The following is a 14,535-nucleotide window of genomic DNA, read 5'->3' on the forward strand; positions in this document are numbered from 1 at the left end:
GGGTTTCTTTACCGGCAACAGAGGGGTATTCCAGGGTGACTGACAAGGCACCAAAATACCTTGTTGTAATAGTCTCTGAATATGTGGCCTAATTCCATCCCTAGCCTTGTGGCTCATTGGATATTGCTGTATCCCTATAGGGGTAGCATCTGTCTTCAGTCCCACAACCACGGGGAGGGGGGAGTACTCTGACAGCCATCCCCATTTCCCCGGTCTCTGCCCATGCCCTAGGGAAGGCATTGAGCCAGTCTCTTAGGCCTGGCCCCTCTGCTTGCTTCGTACATTCATGCAGGCGATACTCTTCCTCAAGTTGTACGGCCAGGATCATGGAGGCAGGAGATTCCCAACTTACTCTTGGCCCTTTTTGAGTGAATCTGATCTGGGCCTTCAGTTTAGTCAAAAGGTCTCTCCCAAAAGCGGTGTGGGACATTTGGGGATGACCAAGAAAGAGTGACTCACTTGTCCTTTGCCTAAGTCTACAGTACGTGCAGTGGTCCAAGGGTGTTGTTTCTGGCCTGTGGCTCCAATTACTATGTTTTTATTTTTTATTTTTGAGTTTTCTCAATGGTTGTTTCAACATGGAGTGTTCTGCCCCGGTGTCTACTAGAAAGTCCATAGGGGTCCCCTCCACAGTCAGGATTACCCTAGGCTCAGGGAGGGGGTCCGAGCCCCGTCTCCCCTAATCATCATCCTCTAGAGCCAGGACTTTAGGGGCCTTCCCCTTCTTCTTAGGGCATTCTCGAGCCCAGTGTCGTCAAAAGTCCCCTCTGGTGGCCAGCCCACGCCAAATGTTGGCCACTGGGAAGCACAACATGTCTGCCAAAGTCCCTTCTTGATTTCCACTGAAAGGTTGTGGGCCCTCGATCTAACTTCAGTCCAGTGATCTAATGTCAAACTTAGTGGGGTTGTCACAGTCTGTCCCATCGTCCAAGTCACGAAAAACACAAAACAGACACAAGAGATACACAAAGACTGACAAATATACAAAACCAAACCAAGGATGCAGAAGGTTGGGCTGGTATGTAGTCCTTCCAATCCAGAAAGACTACGGAATCCTCACCCCCGTCCCAGTCAGACTCCTGGAGTCCTTCCCCTCACTCCGAGGCGTTCCCCAGAGCAGCAGTCAGTGATTCTAGCACATCTGCTGATCACACTCTGGGTCTCGTCTTGAGACTTGGGTCTCCGTCTCCCGTGAGACAAACAGAAACTTCCAAACTTCGCCCGCACACAGAAACAGTTTCACACAAGAAATCTCACTTCCAAGTGGGTCTTCGGAGAAGAGGGTGATCGCGCTATCCCGGACGAGATACAGATAAACAAACCAACACAACAAGCACATGTTCGTTTCAGAAAACAGACACTCAGAACAGAGACACCGGCCAGCACACACACATTCCAGAGGGGACCCCCATACCTCCAAGTCGATTCTCAAGTCTATCAGTGTACCAGTGCCACAGCTGGGAGCCTGGGCAGCTTCTAGAAGCTTTGTTCTGTTTTTAAAAGTCTTTACCTCCTGAATTGAGCAGTGCCATTTTTCTGTATGTTGCTGTTTTGAGTCTCTTGATATGAGGGTCTAGTTCCCTTTTGTAGACATCATCTTCTAGCAATAAAAAAGTTACATATCTGAATCGAGGAGTGGTTCATCCTTTAAGTCTAGCCATGAGGAAAAAAAAACTTTTATAATGTATCTGAAATCATGGAAGCACATTCCTTCCTCTTCAGGCAAGTATGTGGCTGGATAGCATACCTGTCATCTTGTTAAATGAGGAGAGGGCCTGGATTTTCCCATAGTGGACATATTGGAACCTGTACATCCCTGGAATGTGGCCTACTGGAGTCTGATGAGCATCCCTATGTACCTGTTGAGTCGGACAGAGCTGACTGAACAGGGCACGTTGATGTGCATTGCACTGGACAGATGCCAATGGCGATGGAATCCGGTGCTCTTCACCTGCCTCAGTGATGGGAAGTGCTAGCAATTGGAGCCAGCAGGGAGCAGCATCATGGGCAAAATTTTATCCTCTGGAGAAGCTAACTGGGAGTTGAAGGGTTTATATGAGCCTAGCCCCCATCTGATGTTTAGGATAGACTCCCTGGTTTGTTACCTCATGGTGACTTGGCAGGGGGATGGGGGAGTCTTACCTTAGGGATATATATACAACCCTAGACATAGTCACCTCATATTATGGGATAATGAGTGCCCATTCAATTGAAGTGACCTCAGAAAAACCTCAGGTTGGGCCCCAATCAGGTCCAGTAGCCAGAGCACTGTGGAATTATTCACATAACTTGTTCACTATCAAGTCAGAAGTTAGACATTTCCTAATTTTATTATTTATGTATTTATTTATTTAAATATTTATTTATTTGATTGGTTGATTTTTCAATACAGGTTTCACTATATAGCCCTGGCGGTCCTGAAACTCACTCTGTAGATCAGCCTGGCTTCTAACTCACAGACATCCACCTGCCTCCGTCTCCCAAGTACTAGGACTAAAGGCATGTGCCACCATTACCCAGCTTACATTCTCATTTTAAATTCCTAGTCTTTTCTATTTCTCCAGAGATCTATACCAGTGTCTTGATATCCCTTTGAGGCTTTTCCTTTGAGACCAGTGACACCTTGGTATCCTATTGATGCTTTGAATGCAGTCTCCTGTTAGATGATTAAGCTTATCTGGATCCTCTTGCCTATCTCCAAGGGGGTCAAGGGGCTTACCTTCTCTGGATGTTCAGCCTAGTCTTGTTTTTGTGTTTGTTTTTGTTTTCACTCTTGGGTGTCACAGTCCCCTTAGTCACTGGCATGAGACCCCAGAATCCATTCAGGAGTGCACACTTCTATACGCCAGAGACCTTTAGTGAGCTAAGAGGCCTGGGAGCAGCAGTCATCACCAGGACTCCAACACCAATAAAAGCAGAAGATAGAAGATATCACCAGTGGACTAAAGCCAAGATAGCCCCTGAAAGGCCTCAGTCCTGGGTCTAGTTTCCATTCTCATTTTATACTCTAAAGCCACAGGTGGGAAGGTGGGCAAGCAAAAGAGATTTTTTAGAAGGTATGTGGCAGTCAGAAGGTTGTTAAAGGCAACAACTTATTGTTTTAACTATTTCTCTAGCTCATTCTTTTCCAGGCATCGAGGAAGGCCATGTTTGGCCAATAAACAGTATAAGCAGCACTTTAAATAAATCATTAAATCAGTATCTAATAATTCGTCTCTTTTCAGCAACATATGAGAAACTTGTTTATTTTTCTTTATGATACCATCATAAAAGAGCAATTTGGCACTTCACCCAATTTGTCTTAAGGAATATAATTAAAGTAAATAGACAGTAACAAATAATGATTAAAGAAGATGATAGTGCCACTATATTTTCTTTTATTGAACTGGATTCATTTTGTTGTTGTTGTTTTGTTTTGTTTTGTTTTGTTTTGTTTTGAGACAGGGTTTCTCTGTGTATCCCTGGCTGTCCTGGAACTCACTCTGTAGACCAGGCTGACCTCAAACTCAGAAATCCTCCTGCCTCTGCTTCCCAAGTGCTGGGATTAAAGACATGCGCCACCACCACCCGGCTTTGAACTGGATTCTTTTATCATGTAATATATCCTGATTATGATTTCTGCTCCCTCTGCTTCTCCCAGTTCCTTCTCACGTCACCTCTCATCCAGATCCATTTCCTTTCTGTCTCTCATTAAAAAAAAAAAGGCTTCTTCTAAAAGATAATAATAATAAAATATAATAAAACAAGAACTATCACATCAAAGTTGGAAAAGAGCCCAAGACTTACACAGTCAATCATTTGCACACTCAGAAAGTCGATAAAAACACAAAACTGGAAACCATGAGGGCAGAGGACCTGGTGCAGACCCTGTGCAGACCCTGTGCTTGCTGCTTTAGGCATAACCCTATTCTATTTTACATATCTGTATCATTTTGATATTTATCTCATTCATGTGGCCTTGTTGGAGTGGGTGTGGGTTTGTTGGAAGAAGTGTATCACTGGGGGGGGGGGGGTGGCCTTTGAAGTTTCAAAAGGCCAAACTAGTCCCAGTGTTTCTCTCTTCCAGCTGCCTGCAGATCCAGATGTAGAACTCTCAGCTATTTCTTTTCTTTTTATTCTTTTTTCATAAAGTACATCCCATTTCCTCTCCACATTCTCTGATTTCCCCTCTCCCCTAGATCCACTGCTTCTCTGTTTCCATTCAGAAAAGAGTGGGCTTCCCAAGGATATCAAACCAACATGGCATAACAAGATGCAATAAGACTAGGCACAAACCCTCATATCAGGGCTGGACAAGGCAACCCAGTTGGAGGGGAAAAGTAGGCTACTAGACTTAGAGAAATAAATTTCAGCTATTTTTCTAGTACCACATCTGCCTAAATGCTGTCATGCTTCTCACCATGATGAGAATGGAATAAACCTATGAAACTGTAAGCCAGCCCTAATTAAATGCTTCCTTTCCTAAGAATTGCTACGGTTATGATGTTTCTTCCCAGCAATAAAGCCCAAAGATAAGCACCCTTGTTATAATTCCTGATTTTAGAAAAACAATTTCTTTTTCTTCCACAGTTAGCATAATATTGGCTATAGGTTTATCATGTCACCTTTGTTATGTTGGGATATTTTCCTTCTTTTTTTATTGATTCTTTGTGAATTTTACATCATATATCCTAATTCCACTCATTTTCCAGTCTTTCCACCCTTCACCCTTGAAACCCCCCCCCAAAAAAAACGAAAATAAATATAAAGAATAAAATATCTCATAGTGGAAGTTGTAGTATGTCATGGTATGTCCCACAATATACATTTTGTCCAAACAGCTTATTTGCAGATGTTCATTGCAATGAGTCATTGGTCTAGCTTAAGGCCACTCATTTCTGCTACACAATCAACACTGGATCCTCACCAAGACTCCTCTCAGATATCCTGTGTTTCCCTGAATCATGGAGATCCTGAAGCTTTGCTTCTGCAGTACCAGCCCCTTCATGAACTCCAGCAGCTCGTAGGTAGGGTAGATGTTAGGATCGGCCAGCTCAAAGGCCTGGATCTTGGCCTGGATGGTAGCTGAGCTTGGTCTGTCTGCCAAATCTCCTTTGCCTCAAAAATGGGGCAAGCTTTCCTGGACCCATGCCATCGGGGCTAACTCTCCTTCCCAGGGGAGGGGTGGGGCTAGCTCTCCTATGCCCAAGCTGCCAGGGTTAGCTCTTCCAGGATGTCCAGGCAAGGGGTAGGGACAGCTTGCCTGAGTGCCACAGTCATCAAAGAACAAGGCCAGCTTTCCAGCACTAACCCCATTGGGGCCAGAGCCTCATGGTATAGGTTTGGGAAAGCTGGCCCCACCCCTGGCCTTCTATTCTTTTCTTCAGACCCTGTATCGCATTGGGATGTTGGACTTTGAAAAAAAAAGACTTTTTCTATGGCTATTGGGATGATTGTGTGATTTCTGTCCTTAAGTGTATTTATGCTGTCACATTATATTTATTGATATTTTTTTATGTTGAACCAATCCTGTAACCATGGGAGGAAAAAAATATCAAGTGTTCTGTAACTTGTAAAGGTTTTAAAAATATCTTCAATTTTTTTAATTTGTATTTTGTTTTTTGTTTTGTCGAGACAGGGTTTCTCTGTATAGCCCTGACTGTTCTGGAACTCACTCTGTAAACCAGGCTGGCCTCGAACTCAGAGATCCACCTGCCTCTACCTCCCAAGTGCTGGGACTAAAGGCATGTGCCACCACCGCCCAGCTTTCTTCAATTTTTATATGATGATATCATTGCCTCCATCTAAGACCTCACATACCCCTCCTCCCTCTTTAAAATTCGTGTCCTCTTTATTTTGAAAACAAACTAAAGTTTGCACCTATGTCTATCAGAGAACGTGATCTACAGTTTTCTCTTTGGGTTGTACTCTGATCTAGTTTTCATGTCAGCGTAATACTAGCTTGTAGAGCATATTTATGGGTATCTTTTCCTTTCTGATTTGTGGGTAAGTTTGAGGGGTGTTGATATCTGTTCTTCTTAAAAAGTTAACTATGTAGGTAGGAAGACCTACATAAGTGTGGACACTTTGCCCCTTCTTAGAATTGGGAACAAAACACCCATGCAAGGAGTTACAGAGACAAAGTTTGGAGCTGAGATGAAAGGATGGACCATCTAGAGACTGCCATATCCGGGGATGCATCCCATAATCAGCCACCAAACGCTGACACCATTGCATACACTAGCAAGATTTTGCTGAAAGGACCCAGATATGGCTGTCTCTTGTGAGACTATGCCGGGGCCTGGCAAACACAGAAGTGGATGCTCACAGTCAGCTACTGGATGGATCACAGGGCCCTCAATGGAGGAGCTAGAGAAAGTACCCAAGGAGCTAAAGGGATCTGCAACCCTATAGGTGGAACAACAATATGAACTAACCTAACCAGTACCCCCAGAGCTCGTGTCTCTAGCTGCATATGAATCAGAAGATGGCCTAGTTGGCCATCAATGGAAAGAGAGGCCCATTGGTCGTGCAAACTTTATATGCCTCAGTACAGGGGAATGCCAGGGCCAAGAAGTGGGAGTGGGTGGGTGGGGGAGCGTGTGGGGAACTTTTGGGATAGCATTGGAAATGTAAATGAAATAAATACCCAATAAAAAAGTTAACTATGATTTGGCAGTGAATCCATCCAGTTGTGTATTCCCTTGTGGGGAGTCTTAATCCCATAGCACAATATATAGCCTTCATCCTATCGCACATTATAAAACTATTAAATGGTTTTATTTGTCTTGCTCTCCTAAAGCCCTAGGCACTGAATTTTGCACTGAATAGATCCTCTCTGCACAGTGGAGTAGACTTGCCTCTTCTGTAGCCACTTTATTAACATGAGTGGTGATGTTTAAGACTTACCATCATATAATATTTCTTATGGCTTGAACCACATAATGAAGCAGAAGCACAAAGCCTGTTGTCATTATTGCTTAAATTGAAAGGACAGAGTGGGTAAATAGATGGGTATTTACATAGTATGGTTGGGTGCACTACACTGGTTATGATTTGTTATTCTTTATGTTGTATGACCTGTTAAAATAGCATTGCTCTTTAGATTTAATTATGAAGGATATATTTCTTGACCTCTATATTTCTGAAGTCACATCTTGGCCATTTTCTAGTTTTATTTCTCTCTAGAGAGCCAGGGACTTATGAAAACAAGGTCTCCCATTCTGTTGGAATATGCCCCATGTAGTTAATACCTCTATTTTCCAGTCTGCTTCTAGAGGCCACATGCTGCTCTTGAGATGGGCCACCCTTGGTAAATCTGACTGTCCTACCAGGGTATAGGCGTCCAGAGTTAAGTGTGCTTGCACGCCTAGAATAGGACCTAGGGATTTGTCTAGGAAATAGGCCAGGGACTAGAATGGGAACAGGAGTGGGAAAGAATGGTCACCTCATTGTTTATGTTTTTAGTAGTTTGAATGTTCTAAAAGCCATTCTCGTCTCTCAGATCATTATTAACATTGCATAAAAAAATAAACTATTACATAAAACACGTTGAGATTGGAAGGGGTTGCTTGGTTGGTTTTGTTGTTCTTTTTTCAAGGCAGGGTTTCTCTGTGTGGCACATCCTGGGAATTGCTCTATAGAAAAGGCTGACCTTAAATTCAGAGATTCCTCTGTCTCTGCCTCCCCAAGTATTGGGACTAAAGGCATGAGCCACCACCACCATGTCCATAAAGCATGTTTTATTTGTTGATTTAAATGAGGGTATCTCCAACTGATCTCCAGTTCTGAAAAACAGCTAATTGTCTCACTAGCCAGACTAAAGAAATGGTTATTAGAACTCTTTTGCTTCCTTCTCTGTGTGTCATGCATTTTTTTTTGCATGATCCCAGTGGCTCTGTGATGGTTCATAAGTCCATCTTTCTGTAAAACTTAGACTCAGTCCTCAAGCTGGCTGGATTATAGCCACCATGTGCCATGTCCCTTCTCTCACTGAACAATGGCACACTTGGAAGCCATCAGCTTTTGTCAGCTACAGCAGTGTGGAGAATAATTCTATACAAAACCTCTTACAATGTTGCTCCCGTGACAATCTTTAGTCTGAGTTGTCAATATTCTATTTCCCTCCCTCCCTCATTTCCCAGAATGAAATGGACTACAGAACAACCTTTATTGAGTTTATTTGCTTAGCACTAATCAAAAACAAAGAAAGCTAAAAAGGAAAAAAGGAAACTTATCAGAATATATTTCTAAGCATTAAAAATACTTAACCTTAAAAAAATACTTAACCTTATGATTAAAAACTGAGTTTTCTTAGTAATGGAAGAAATATTATTAGTGGGGAGTTCTCATAGTGAGAATGATGTAATGAAGGTATAGGCAAAAATGGGGAAGGGAAGTGTTAGAGCTGGTGTACTAGAATTACATATGTTAAGGGCATTGATTTAAACAAATTATTCACTATGGTAATATATATGGAATGAAATCCAGTCATTCAAAACCTTAACACTATCAAAAGGGCAAATCTAGAGGGTCAAAATAAAGAGGTGTTTTATAGATTAAATGAAAAATCCAGCATGTTGTTGTACAGTGTCTCATTATGCCATCATCAGCAAAAACCCAGCACCAGTTATTTAAGCTAGCTATAGAATCTCATTGCCTCTCTAGACATGGTTTTGAATGTAGAAGCATCCAACATAGGTGTTCAAGGCTGTATTTCTGTGCAAGCAAAGCAAACACCAAGTGACAGAAGTAGATGTCCTTTGTATCTAGGAAAATGATCCTAGGTTTGCTGTTAAGGCATCTAAAGTGCCTTTCTTATAATGTTTGCTAGACTGAGAGATAGGATAAATGTGGAGAATTTAAAAATGAAAAGGTTAATTAAGGTGGGGAAAACCCACCCACCATAGGTGACACTATTCATTAGGCTTGGATCCTGGCCTATGTATGTTAAAGGGAGAAAGTAAGTTGAGGACTCCAATTCATTACTTTCCATTTCTTGCCTGGAAAAACAATGTAACTAACTTCATCAAGTTCTGGCTGCCAGGAATTCCCTGCAGTGATGGACTATACATTAGAATTCTTCCAAAATAAGCTCTTTCTCCATTAAGTTGATTTTATCGGAGAGTTTATTACAGCAATAGAAAAATTAACTAAGACTCTGAGTTACACAGAGTTCTCTGCCCTAAGCCTGGAGCCAGAGAGGAAAGTCACTCTCCAGAGGCAGCAGACACACAGTCTAACTACTGAACTTGCCACCTGCTTGGTTGAAAGTACATCCAATCCTTGAGCTAAATCACCTGACTCTTTCCACTGAAATTACTTGATTGAAAGAAATGGCAACCTTTAAGTTGCTGAAGCAAAATACGGTTGTTTCCTTTCTTTAAAGGTACAATATCTAAAGTTAATGATTTTACAATTCTGTAACATAGCTTTTCTGGAGAACATGCTGGGTTTGGGGATGTTGGTGGTCAGTTACTGAGGGTTAGATGTTAATAGCATTTATTTCATTTGAATAATTAAAAATGTTAATTCCTATTTCTAAAGTTATTTTCCCTAATAAAAACTAGCCCTGGCAAAAAATATTATATGGAATTACCATAGTTACAGGCAATTATTACTGAAAATGCTGATGCTCCATCTAGGAGCTATTTATTGCATGATATTTGCTATTTGGCTCCATGCTTGGGCTTTCTTCTTGGCCACTGAAAACCACTCAGGCTCCTCACGTTGTGGAAGTGTGGGTGGAAGACTCAAAGATCGTCTGGTTAGTCTTTCCCTGGTACGTGGGTGAAGCATCTTCTGATCATAAAATGCAACTAAAATCATAGCAAACAACACACAAACAGTCAGAAAAAAAAAACAGACACACTGGAATATGTTTAAAGCTGAAATGAAGCGGACCATTCTTTCAGGTTTTCTCTGATCACCCAATACTTAGTACTTTCTACTTACTGTTCTCTTAGAAATCACTGTTCTAAAAGTCATTGCTTGGGCAAATGCCATAAAAGGTATGTCCAGGAACAACATCAACATGGATATGGCCATAGGGTCCTAACCATGGGAAGAGATGTGAGATAATTCTTGCAGTCTAACAGTCAAAAAATTTTTTTTGTTATTTGAGACAGGGTTTCTATGCTTAGCCTTGACTGTCCTGGAACTCACTCTGTAGACCAGGCTGGTCTTGAACTCAAAGATTCTCCTGCCTTTGCCTCTCAAGTGCTGGGATTAAAGGTATATGTCATCACTGCCCATCTGTAACAGCCAATCTTTTGACTTTTATTATTTGAATATCTTATACTTTTGAACTCACATCCAAAGGGAAACAAATTATACCTAATCTTTTTTTTTTTTTTAATTTAAGATCTGGTTTTGGCCGTCACTGCCATTGTGAAATTAGATGACTGATGACTCAATAGATTTATCTAATAAAAGCCAATGAAACAATAATATGCCAACTCCTGTAGCCAAGCAGACTGCTCTGTTTCCCAACTCCACTGCCTCCCTCATCCTGCTCTATGGATGATGAGCCTAACTCAATGGTTTCGACTAAACCAGTGGTTTTCAGTTCTAATTACATATTGAACCACCGAGGAATTTTCAAAAAAATACTAATGTATCTGGGTATGATGGCACATGCTTGTAATCCCAGCATTTAGGAGGCTGTGGTGGGATGCCTTTGTTCTTTGGTTGTTGTTGCTCTAGATTGTGCAAAAATCAAATGACAACTACAACAACCAAAGAACAAAGGAACAAACACACAAAAGAGCAGTGCTCATGTAATTTCTTAAACTAACGGAATAAGTAGGATGGTGTCAGAGTCATCTACCATTTATGAGCTTCCTGGTGGTTCTACTGTTCAGGAGAGTTGAGAACCACATTTAAGGGATAAGCTCAGAAGACATGGAGCAAGGTGATGACTGCTATTTCCACAGCCAAATAATGGGTTCCTGAGTCCCTAGTCTTTTTTTTCTTTCATGAAAGGGATTAATGGTGAAAACAAAGAAAGCTGAATGTAAAGCTATCCCCACTCCTTCAACTTCTGCTGAGGAAATCCCTCTGGCTCATAACTCTCACTGATGAGGTCACAGTGTATCATTTCCTGTCATATTTATTTGCAGCTGTCAAGTTTTTTCAAGAGTTAAAAATAAATCAATAGTACTGGGTCTTTGCAGTGGCTTTTTGTCAACAGTTTCATTGAGGATAGAGCAAGTGAAGACATATTGCAGTGCTATCAGCTAGAAAGTGATTTGGTCCTTTCCTCTTCTCCCTAGCAACAAGAATGTTTTGTGCCTCGCCTTGAAAACTGCTTTGAGAGGCCCTTGGTCTTGCAAAGATTCTATGCCCCAGGGCCAGGAAGTAGGAGTGGGTGGATTGAGAAGCAGGGGGAGGGGGAGAGGATAGGGGATTTTTGGAGAGCAAACTAGGAAAGGGGATAACATTTGAAATGTAAATAAAGAAAACATCTAATAAAAAAGAAAAGAAAAGAAAACTGCTTTGGTGAAGTAAAAGACCAGAAAGGGCTATGTAAATTACACACTGGACTTAGATATTCTAACAATTCGATTTTCTTAAACTAAGTTAATGTCTGTTGCATTTCATGGAAGAGACATGAAAGAATGTTGAAAGTGATTTAGAAATACATTGAATGAATCTGAAGTTGCAAATCATTTCACCACATACCTCCATGGCTATTTTTGACAGGCCAGAATGCACTCACCTGATTTTGGAAAGTGCCTTAAATGTGGCACCGCACATCCGGGGAAACTGGAAAGAAAAGTCTTCTTTGGTGGGATATCAGTTATGTGTTTAGATTCCTGTAATATCAAAATGAAAACAAAAACTTTTTAAGTCCTGACAATAAGGACAACAAATTTCTTAGGCGATTGCATGGTACAAGCCCTGTCATGAATACTATGAGTCCAACAGTAATTGGAAGAAAAGAGAGATAGATATAGGATGTAGATATTGATGCAGAGGTATACATCTGGATAGAAATATATAAGTATAGAAAATTATATGGATCCATAACAAAGCTCCATCCCAAAAATAACATAAAGCACCTTGATCTTAGAATATGTCCATACGTGCATGCATGAATGCAATTTAACAATTTATTTGGAATATATTAATTAATGATTTTTTATTTTTATTTTATGTGTACAAATGTTTTTCTGCATATATGTGTATATACCACAGATACTGCCTCTGAGGCTAGAAGAGAGTATTGCATCCCTTGAACTGGAGTTAAAGATGGTCATGAGCTACACTAGCTGGACTCAGCCCCTCCCCCCTCACATATATAGCAGATGTGAAGCTCAGTTTTCATGTGGGTCTCAAACAACTGGAGCAGGGTCTATCCCAAAAGCTGTTGCTTGCCCGTGGGATATGTTCTTCTAGCTGGGCTGCCTTGTCTGACTTCAGTGGGAGAGGATGTGCGTAGCCCTTCAGAAACTTGATGAGCCAGGTTCAGGAGATACCAGGGAGTCTTCCACCTGCTCAAAAAAAAAGGATGGTTGGGGGGGGGGAGGGAGATTGTGGTAGGAGGTTACCAAGAGGGGGGTAGTGAGTGGGATGTAAAGTGAATTAAATAAATAAGAAAGAGAGGGAGAGAGAGAGAGAGAGAGAGAGAGAGAGAGAGAGAGGGGAAGGAAGGAAGGAAGGAAGGAAGGGAGGGAGGGAGGGAGGGAGGGAGGGAGGAAGGAAGGAAGGAAAGAAGGAAGGAAAGAAGGGAGAGAGAGAGGAAGGAAGGAAGGAAGAGAGAGAGAGGAAGGAAGGAAGGAAGGAAGGAAGGAAGGAAGAAAGAAAGAAAGAAAGAAAGAAAGAAAGAAAGAAAGAAAGAAAGAAAGAAAGAAAGAAAGAAAGAAAGAAAGGTGGATTTAAAAAATAGATGGTCATATGGGTTCTGGAAACTGAACCCATGTCCTCTGCAGGAGCACCAAGTGCTCATAACCACTGAGCCATCTCTCCTGTTCCATAACTTACATTATCAACAAAACCCAAACTGACTCAAGTTTGCCACTCTTCTTTCAGACTTAGAAGAAGTTATCTAGTTACACAGATAGTGTAAACAGATTAATGGCACATGCTTGTAAGATTGCCTTCTCTTTTGTTTATAGACTTACAGCCTAACTGTGCTTATCTCCACTGAGCTCAGAAATAAGCATGGCCAGACCTGGTTATTACTTGAATGGGAAAACAACCTTCTCTCTAGCATTGTACCACTTTATAGCTGTGAGTTTACCGAATGCTATGTTCACATATAAAGTTGATCAGTTGGTTGAGATGAGTAATTTAAGACTTCTACCTTTCAACATCTTTTGGTATATGACTGGAAGTGTTTTCTCTGCTAGGAAATGGTGTAGCTGTATGGGTTTAGGCCTTTAAAGTTGATCTCTGCACAACTGTTCTAAGTCAAAATGTTTACACACACAAGTGTATTTTCCCCTGGCAAAAAAGGTAACCATAGTGGGCTTTAGCCTTTTATGATCCTCCTTCCATTTGGCTAATGGCTAGGAAAAAAAAATGGCTAACACTAATTAATGGCTAGAAAAAAATGGCTAACACTAATGGGTAAAAAGGGAAAGCTCTTTAAAGGAAAAAGTTTAAGCACACCACATGATTTCCTCAATAAATTTAGCCAGTACTTAGAAGTATAGAATTTCAGATATAGCTTTTGATATGCAAATGCAACATGCTTTCTTGAGGTCCGTTTTCTGCAGGTTTTCTAAGAAGAAAACAAGGCATCATATAACTTTCCACCATCCCTGATCCTCATGTCTAGCTCATCCTGTAGCACTTTAAAATCTACATGTAGATGTAAAACCAAACCAAATCAGTACATAGAAGTGCAAGCATCAACACTTAAATACACATATTTAGGGACTGATACGAAAAAGTGTGCATAATGAAACTCTGCATGAAAAGCAGGTACCTTTTTTCTATGATTTCTCTTCCCAGTTTTAATAATGCATGGTCAATTATAGTTTTAAAATATTCAATGAGAATTTTCATAAATAGCTGATAAACTTTACATTGAATGCCATATCTAGCAGCATAGAATTCTTATCCTTCCCCATGCCCACCTGGCTGTGAATCTTCCCTTTGTCTAACATCTGCACACTGTGTGCTGAAATCTCTTGCCTCTTACTTAGCTGTCTTAAATGTCTGAGCCCCTTTGATGGTATCATCATAGTGCCTGTGTCCAGGAAACCCTTATTTAACATAATAATACCACCAAAGTTAAAGAGTAATGATGCTGGACATTCAGATACAAAAAGAGAAGCTATAAAATGCCTCATTACATGAATAAGCAAGAATCCTAAACTTACTAAGAAAATGTAAAAACATCATATGCAGAGGTTGCTAAAATCCATGGTAAGAACAAAACTAATTTTGAAATTGGGAGCAATACTTGCTTTGAGCTCAGATTTTAAAAGTTAACAGCTACAATATATAAATAATGAGTTAAAATGAAAAGGTCATTCAATTACAGGGCTCTTTACTATTTAGCCCAAGCATCCACAGATAACCTTATAATGTGTTTTCTGTGGGTAA

General features: G+C 40.9%; 1 protein-coding gene across 4 annotated transcripts in view; it reads right to left on the minus strand.

Moving 5' to 3' along the window:
* Positions 1–8,143: 8,143 nt before the first annotated feature.
* Gm14569 (predicted gene 14569) overlaps positions 8,144–14,535 on the minus strand; it is a 91,449-nt gene continuing 85,057 nt past the window's right edge. For all 4 annotated transcript variants that reach the window (XM_006541412.2, XM_030251182.1, XM_030251181.1 and 1 more), the window contains 2 exons: positions 11,699–11,795; positions 8,144–9,797 (listed from right to left, as the gene is read on the minus strand). In XM_006541412.2, coding sequence (XP_006541475.1) covers positions 9,631–9,797; positions 11,699–11,795 — 264 coding nt within the window. In that variant the 3' untranslated portion in view covers positions 8,144–9,630. The remainder of the gene's footprint in view (positions 9,798–11,698; positions 11,796–14,535) is intronic.

This window comes from Mus musculus, chromosome X, assembly GCF_000001635.26.
Source record: "Mus musculus strain C57BL/6J chromosome X, GRCm38.p6 C57BL/6J".
Lineage (NCBI taxonomy): Eukaryota > Metazoa > Chordata > Mammalia > Rodentia > Muridae > Mus > Mus musculus.